We start from the raw sequence: 8,737 nt of genomic DNA, 5'->3' as shown, positions 1-8,737 counted from the left end.
GAATAAGTTACTGCATAGTGTGATTAGTTTGCATTAATGTCATGTTGATTTAATAAGTTTCTACATAGTAACATTCACAATAGGAATGATTCACAAGTCTTTGCTTGGCATGCTTTGGTTTGCAATTCAACAAGGTGACCATCCCTTGAGAAGAGCTAGAGAGAAACAAAGATCTCTATCAATTAAAAAGTTTTCACTTAATAACCTTCATGGGGCCATGGTCAATCATGAACAAGTTGTTCAAACAATGGGTGTATGAGTGAAAGTCCATTTTCTCAATGGGTGTATGAGTGCAAGTCCATTTTCTCAATTCTTGAGATATGATGCTTCCAATGTAATAACCTTTTAAATCTAGAATTCTTTTAGATTCTTATATTAATACTTTATAAGTGTATACAAGGTATCCTACCTACAAACAATTCTAACTTTTTTGTAAGTAGACATAAGGTATCCTCTCCTTTGTAAGTAGATATGTAGTATCCAATCTACAAATAATTTGACCAACTTCTCTCTTCATTGTAAATGTTTCTCACGTTTATGTTTAAATTCTTTAATTTTTATACTGAATGTTTCTTATGTTTAACTTTTATACTGAATGAACTTTTATACTAAGTGAATTTTTAGCGTATTTTGCCATGAAAATCTAATGTTGATTTGTTTTTTAATTATTTTTCATTAATTGTAATATTTTTGAACATGCTGGAGCTAATTCAAGTCATGTCTTACTCTATTAAGACTCTAGCAAGAATGTGACTAAGGGAGGCAAAATCATGGTGTTTCCAAATAGGAAGGATTTATGAGGAGCGATTACAAATGTTTGATTCCCTCCTAGCTTCTCAACTTGCTAAGAAAATAAAGTTTGGCAAAGATCAAAAGGTGGGATCTTTTGCATTTCCTAGATTGTAAGAGTCTACTTTTGGGATAAAAAGAAATTGTGTTTGCCTTAAAGTTTAAGTAGAGAATCGGCCCTAGTATTTTGGTTATAGAAATGCTAGGTAAAAAGACACCCCTTAGCACCTACTATGTCAAAGTATACCCCTACCCCTTAGCACCTACTAGTATACCCATAGGTTAAAGTAAGGTAAAAGTACACCCCTTAGCACCTACTTCTCCCCATCCAATTTGGATCCCATAGCTTGGTCATAGAAACCTCATATAAAATAAAACCACTTAGTAGAAACTATGTTGCTCTCCAGCCATTGGACTCTAGTAGTTGGGTTGTAAAAATCTCAAGTAAAAGTACACCCCCTAGCACCTACTGGAATCACTTTGCCCATAATATCAAAGCAATCTTCAAGAGAGGTTCTAATTGAAAAATGTTCTTCCAATGATGAGGAGTATAAACAGGAGGAGGATAGTGTGAACATCAATTTCTAAAGAGGTCTAAGAGATGTTGATAAGGTTAGATGTGGGGGATTACCATTGCTTCCTCAACCTAGTATAAGTGTACTATTGAATGCTACTCAAGGTAGTGTAGAAAAATATCTCTTCTATCACAACCATAAATATACATGATCCCACTTGCTTTTCTTTGTTGCTAGTTCTTTTGGCCAAAAGGTTAGAAATGTCACTATGAGTCATGTGGTAAATGTCACTATGAGTCATGTGGTAAATGTTGACTATCATCATGATCATAGTGATGTCTTAGATCTGGGGAGGCACTTTATCATCTCTGATAGGTTTCTCATAAAAGAGACTAGCTAACGGTAGTTTTACTTTTTACAAGAGAACCTAGTAAAATGATGATAATTATAGATCTAGAAAAACCAAAAAGGGCTTATACTGGTGGTGGGTGAAAAAGTACGTACATATTGTGGCCAATAATTATAGAAGTGGTTATAATAAAAGCTCCCATACCGTTTTTCTAGCTTGACAGATTGCATCATTCCTACTCTGCCTTTTTATCATCATCTCTGTTTGAAGGTGACAATTAATCAAGTTTTGGAAAGCTTATTAGCTTCTTATTTACAAGAGGAAAAGAAGGGAAAATAACTTTGCTAAAGCAAACTAATAAGCATGCTTTTGTGTCAAAAAAGGAAAGAAGCCATGGCACAACAAGAAGCATGATATATCAAGCTCTAGTAAGGAGCAAGACACCAATTGGTCCAAAATCCTATGCCCTTGGCAGTTGTTATGCTATACCCTTTGCACTTATAATTATGCCCATTACACCATGCTCTTAGAACTATTGTGCCCTTGGTTGTTTCTTGTACAAATTGGTTATTTAGTTTTTTGTATGTAGCTCTCATTAGAACCTCTTTACAAATTTTTAAAAGAGGGATTAGGTCTAGAAAAACCAACTTGGGCTTTTTTGGGTCTTTCTGTGACCTGTATTTTGATGTAATGTTTTTATTCTCTCTCTCTCTCTCTCTCTCTCTCTCTCTCTCTCTCTCTCTCTCTCTCTCTCTCTCTCTCTCTCTCTCTCTCTCAGAAGAGTCTCTCACTCTTGGGGATATATTATGCACCTACAATATAATATTAAAGACTTACTTTAAGGTCTAAGATTATATTTATTATTCACGATACTCGATGCCTCGATTAATTAATGTGACATAAAAGTGTATGTGAGCACATAATATCTATTATTCATATATATACATATAGCCAATGATCTAGCGTATACACATGAATAGGCATTGATCTAGATTCTAGAGTGATGTAGCATACATAAAACTTTTACATATACATTAATAAATCAAGTAGTGGGGTGCCCCATTGACAAACTTCACTCCTAAGGTTTTACACTACAATTCCTTTTTGAAGTAATATTTCAAGTAGCAAGAAATGCTAAGTATTTGAAATGAACTAATAAACAATGGGATGCCATAACAAACAAAGAAATGATTTTTTTTGAAATCCAATATATATGATTCCTTTTTGAAGGAATGGTTCATGAAGTATTTAAAATCAATTGCAAACAATGGGATGCCAAGACAAAAAGAAAAAAATATTGCAATTGTCTTGATGTCCAATATGATTTTAAATAGGGTGGAGCAACCCAGAACATACCACACAATAATTCTCAATATAAAGCATTAATGACATGTTGGGATTAAGTCATGATAGTACATTAATTGATACACATTGCATGTCTTTGCAAAAATATTGCAATTGGAATTGTGAACTTGGAAGGAGTTTGAATGAGATATGAAATGTTTTCTATGGGGACTATGAATGATGGATGGAATTTTGCTATTACAAGGAGGATTGGCTTAAATATGTGCTTTACCAAAGAGTTGGGAAATGCCTTGCTCAAAGATGGACTCGGCTAGGATTTTGTTCATTGCTTGGGAAGGATGAAAGCTGTCCCAGAAGATGTGGGTTGATGCATTTGAGCAAGTAAGAGGAGTCATTGCATTGCACCCTATGGCAACCTCAAAGAGACCAGTGCCACAACAACCTTTCCAAGTCGCATTGAAACCTACACCAACAATTTATTTTTTAAAAAAGAGAAATCAATTATAATCACTAAGAAATCAATCATAAGTACTAGAACTGAAAATAAATTTGATTCAATGATTCCATTGCATTATGATGTGTGATTATATGCTAGTGTGGGTTTTTCAAAAGAAAAACTTTATTGAGCTGATTATTTTTCTTGCCATTTTTTTGTAATTTTCTCAGAGTATTTGGTAATTTTACTTTCCATTTTGGTAGTGTTTTTTAAACCCATATTTGGTGATTCCATGAAAGGTGTGTTTTTAAAAGAAAAATCATTGAGAGGTTATGAATGGTCTTACCATGTTTGGGAGGGTCGTGGGTAGAATCAGAGATGATGTGGTTATTATTATATGCAAGATGGAATTGATTAATATTTTTTAAATTGATAAGCCTTGAGTTAATAAATTTTTCTTACCATATTTGGTAGGGTTCTGGGCAGCATCCAGGAGCAAGTTGTAGGTGTCAAGGTAGGCGAATTGCAGGCCTGGGAGGGTTCTTTTCAAGGTGCCCAAAACAAGTTGAAGCCTCACGTTCATTTGGGTGGCAGCTTTATTCATGAAACCAATGCAGCCTTTCTTCTTTCTGAGAGCCCCATGCAAGGAGATCTGTGAAGGCAAGCAACCCAATGGTGGATAGGACACTATTGCTATCTTCCTTGCACCTTCGCCATAAAGGTCCTGCCCATCATCACATAAATCCCACACCACAATGACGAGTGATTAGTGATTAATCAATCTAACGTGATTAGCTGATCCCTCACACTACCGCTAAGAAACTTTCAATTAGAAACCTACAATCAATGCCTCACACAGAAGGATTAATCTTCTGTGATTTGCTGTGACCTCTCCCATTAATTAGCAAAGAGACTATTTATCAAAACAGTAGTTTAATGCATCTTAATAGGCAAATAGGTCCTAATTGGAGGCGGTGTGAACTTAAACACGGCCAGTTAGACAAGCCAAGGGAAGGTGCATCTCAATGGGCAATAATTAAAGCAGCTCAGGACATCAAAAAGACCACAAAAAGCAAGCAAATAGAAGGGTTGGAAAAGATGCATCTTAATGGGCGATTGAGCGATGATTAGGGCTGCTAAAACAAGCAAGAAAAAGGGTTAGAAAAGATGTATCATCTCAATGGGCACAATTAAGTGCTAATTGGAGCTGCTTAGGGCTCTAATTGAACTATAACAAGCACGCGCGCACCCCACACACACACAAAGTTTGGAAAATGTGCTGCAGCTTAATGGGGAATGAAACGCTAATTATAAGAGATACTTAAATTCTGGTGGTAATCTTAATTACCTGGAGGAAGGTGACGATGAGACCAGAGATGAAGTTCATGTAGTGGGTTTGATTGTACTGCCTCTGCAAAAAGGGGTTCAAGTAGTAATTGTTGACAAAGTCATTGGAGCCGGAGCTCACAACATAGAGGGCATTGTTGAGGATGTCCATAGCTTTTTCATCTCCAACCGACCCTTCCAATTGCACCTTGTATTGCCTAAACCATTGCATTTGCCTTGATATGGGTGCTACATTCTGCACACATAATTAGCCCATCTTTATATTAACCCATATTTAATCAATTTCAACATACATCACATCATTAATTAACATGGTAAGAACATTCTAATCATTTAATTACATCATTAATCAATATGCTAATCCATCACATCATGCATGATTGACATGCTAAGTGTACGCTAATCCACTGTTAAAGTAGCCACTAATCTAGGTTAAGATAGCTTATGAGACACAAATAAGTAGACTAGCTTTTATACTTATTAACATATCAATTGATTCCCTCATACATTACATCATTAATTTTTGGAAATTTCTAACTTACAAAGTGGGAAGCTGTGTCATCAAAGAAGCCAGAAGCTGAAGATGCGAAATTGATTCCCTTCAAGATTCTCTCTCCTTTGGCATCCGGATGCAGATACGGAAGTGGGAATGGGAGGCCCACCCTTGATGCTGCAGATTAATTAACTCACTAATCTTAATTAATATGTCCAATCCCACTCAATGCAGCATAATCTTTGTAAATAAACCAAGCACAAAATCTCCAAAACTGAAATATTACGTCAATCCTTCCGACAGGCACAAATTATTGATTCTCCGTGACCTAATTACGCTCGCGAATGCCAACTATTAATTGGAAAATCAAGAATAATATCTCCAAATTTGAGTTCAACTCTAAAAACCGTTACTGCAGCTATTTTGGAATAAGTACTGAATTTTTGGAACGAGATCCACTAATTGGTAGGATAATTATGGGAAGGATCAAAATGGTTAGATTTAAAGAATGCATTTGGATTAAGTAAGCAGTGATATGTAAGTATCGACAAAATGTGTAAGACAATTTAACTATACGTTTAATCATCGGTAAAACCTGCAAAATAATATTCTAACCACGAGGCTTCAATTTTCAATGAAATGCGCAAGAAAATCTGATCATAAAGGTGAAGCCATTGACGGAATATGCAAGATAATGTAACGGACAGCATTAATGACGTGCTGAGCGTAAAATTAAGAAAGGATTAAGCTGAGATTACCGATGAAGTCCGGCACCACACGGCCATCACTGAATCGTCCAGTGGGCTGGTGGGTATCGAAATTGAGGCCATAAGGTGGGAAATCAGCCTTGATTGCAGTAGACAGAAAATTGTTGTTGCCCGCATCAACAGTTGAATCGCCAAATATAATCACTGCTTGCGGAATATTAATGAATCCATAATCATGACTAGAGGCCCTATTAATCATCGTCATTAAGGGCATGATTATCACAAACCACAAAAGGTTAGATGAAGCCATGACGACCAGAAAAGCTAAAGTTTGAGCTGCTCCTGAAAATCTTAAATTTTCAGAAGCACCATGTTGTGGAAGCAAATTGAAGCTTGCTAATATATATCAATGACGCTTTCACGCCTGCATTAGAAGCTAATTAGCGCTCACTACAACTCCGCTAATCAGTGGAGGTTAAGTGAGGTTTAGGCGGCTTCACCTGCGCCTAGAATCATGCCCTAATTCCTGCGAAATCACTAACTTCGCGATATTATTAAAGGTAATGTAGCAGCCGTTTATTAAGATTATTTAATCAAGGTATTTTATTGTCGAACACAATGAACGTAATGGCACCCACATCAAGGCCTCTAGTTTTCTATAATAATGGGAAAGGTTGGCATTCCCTGGATGATACAAGCTCTAGCCAAGCACATCCTTTATCCCAAGGTTCACTATATAAATGATAGAAGTTCATGGAGCACCATTGAGTCTTTACTCCTGGTTGGCTTCTTGTGCAAGTGGGGTATCATATTTCTTGGGAGCATTCATCTTTTGTTTGCTAGGAGGAGAGGTGGGTCGTGTTGTTTCTATACTTAATGAATGTGCTTTATTATGTAAGGCCCCTTATATGAGGAGTAGCCGTTGTGTTGAGGCGAGCACCCGATAATTCTCAAATTAGGTAAATTATATTTAATGGTAGAAAAATAATGACACAATCGATAAATGTGTTGGAAAAGAATTTGCTCAATGCTTCCCCCTTGTGTTGTTTCTACATGTGACGAATGTAAGGCCCCCTATATGAGAAGTAGCCATTGTGAGATGAGCACCTGGGCACTTGATGATTCCCAATTTAGACCCTGGATGGTGGCCAAGTGTGGCCACTAGTTAGGAGATAGCTTATGTAGGCTTGGCAATTTACCAAGAGGCTATGGAATCGTATTGGTGGAGTGATGGATGATAAAATGAGGACACCTTGTTCTTGGGTTGTGGGGCCCGTTTGAGGATCCAGATGGTCTTATATGGCTCGGAGCTACTTAGAAAAACATTTGAGACTTTGTTGTAGTCTAATATGGCCCTAGTCAGATGATATGATCAATTAAGCATTTTTTACCACAAGTCATGGGTTGGCCGACATGGCTGACCTAGCTCCATGGTCGATCCTACTGGGTGACTAGTTTGGCCAGCCTTAGTTCATCATCGAGTTCATTATGTTTAAGCACTCTAGTAAGCAAGGCATCCTCCGTCCAAAGCATGTCTAGATCACCATCAAAGCTCCTTACCCAAAGCAAAAGGTGGTGACCAAACTCCTTCAATTTGTATTCAAGTTTTACAAGCATTAATATTGTTTGCTCTCCACTTCTTTTTGTTATTCAATGCTTCATATTGTATGATTATGCTTTCGCTATTTTATATTCTTACATGGTATCAGAGCGTAGGCTTTAGGCAAAGCTTGTTTTGGTATTTTTCTATTTGAGGAGATAAATTTGGAGAAATGGCCCACCTTACAAATAACACAGCCACTCATGCCCGCTCTCTACTACCTTTTGGTGATGAGAACTTGGTTGGGACAAACCACGCTCTTTGGAAGTTTAGATTAGATGTATTCTTGATTAATATGATTTGTGGGAAGCCACAACACGAGTTGATACAAAGCCGGGCCCTACTTCGGATCCAACAAATCCACTAAAGGCCATACCACCAGATCTTTCTCTCATTTTAGCATGGAGGCGAAGGAATGTAGACTCGGGGGTTTCACCAAAAAATATGTAAGTATACCAACAAGAGTTCAAATGGAGGAGTTATTTAATTCAAAATTTTAAGGTAAATTTATAGAAATTCATTTATAGAAGGGGTTTTTTTATCGATTTTGGAAAAACACCAGTAAGTCCATAAAGAAAAGGGGCCATTTTATCCATGAAAAAATCACAAGTAAGGGTTTTTTTAAATACCCCTTGAACGCACGTGATACAAAGGGTTTCTTATTAGTACACCCCGCAAGAATACAGATATGCTATATGCCATCATCACCAATGTCACTGACTCATTGATGACCCTAATTCAACATACTACCATAGCTTTTGAAGAACGGCAAGATTTAAAGAACCAGTATGAGATGAGGAATCGGATAAATATTTAGAACCTTGAGAATCAGCTTAAAGCAGAAAGGCATTCTGATGAAGAAGCAATAGAATAGTTCATATCGTGGATTAAGAATCTGCAAGATCAGATGGTGATAGTGGGGGATCACTAAGACCAAGAAGAATTGCCATGCTATTGCATCAGAGTGTGTCTCCCAAGTATGACAGTTTAGTGACCTCAATGAGCACACAAGTGCACAACCTACCCCTTACATTCAAGAGTTGAACGTAATGTTGGTGGAGGAGGAGATGTGTTTCAAAGATGGTAGTGATGTTGCATTCTTTGTAAATACAAAGAAAGGTAAGGGAAAGGGCTCCTATAACCCCAATGCTCTAAAAGGAAGAATAAATCTAAGGCAAAGTGTTTCTACTATGACA

The 8,737-nt window shown here is 37.0% G+C and overlaps 1 protein-coding gene across 1 annotated transcript; it reads right to left on the bottom strand.

Moving 5' to 3' along the window:
* Positions 1–3,114: 3,114 nt before the first annotated feature.
* Positions 3,115–6,510, bottom strand: LOC147626988 (GDSL esterase/lipase At5g03820-like). The gene is made up of 5 exons (XM_086816127.1): positions 5,993–6,510; positions 5,284–5,411; positions 4,743–4,976; positions 3,857–4,118; positions 3,115–3,421 (listed from the first exon to the last, which is right to left on the bottom strand). Exons 1-5 carry the CDS (start codon positions 6,249–6,251, stop codon positions 3,213–3,215), a joined length of 1,092 nt encoding a protein of 363 aa, XP_086672253.1. The 5' UTR covers positions 6,252–6,510; the 3' UTR covers positions 3,115–3,212.
* Between the last annotated feature and the right edge of the window lie 2,227 nt (positions 6,511–8,737).

The sequence above is a fragment of the Cibotium barometz genome, chromosome 21 (genome assembly GCF_041138505.1).
Source record: "Cibotium barometz isolate CiBa-2024 chromosome 21, ASM4113850v1, whole genome shotgun sequence".
NCBI lineage: Eukaryota > Viridiplantae > Streptophyta > Polypodiopsida > Cyatheales > Cibotiaceae > Cibotium > Cibotium barometz.
The sequence above is the reverse complement of the archived record's forward strand: the minus strand, read 5'-3'. Positions and strand labels throughout refer to the sequence as shown.

Excerpts from the sequence above, each read along its gene's own strand:
- LOC147626988 (XM_086816127.1), bottom strand. The coding sequence starts at position 6,251 with ATGGCTTCATCTAACCTTTTGTGGTTTGTGATAATCATGCCCTTAATG. Across the intron at positions 5,412-5,992 it reads TGTGGTGCCGGACTTCATCG|CATCAAGGGTGGGCCTCCCA; the intron begins GTAATCTCAGCT and ends ATTAATCTGCAG. Across the intron at positions 4,119-4,742 it reads TCATCGTCACCTTCCTCCAG|GACCTTTATGGCGAAGGTGC; the intron begins GTAATTAAGATT and ends GATGATGGGCAG.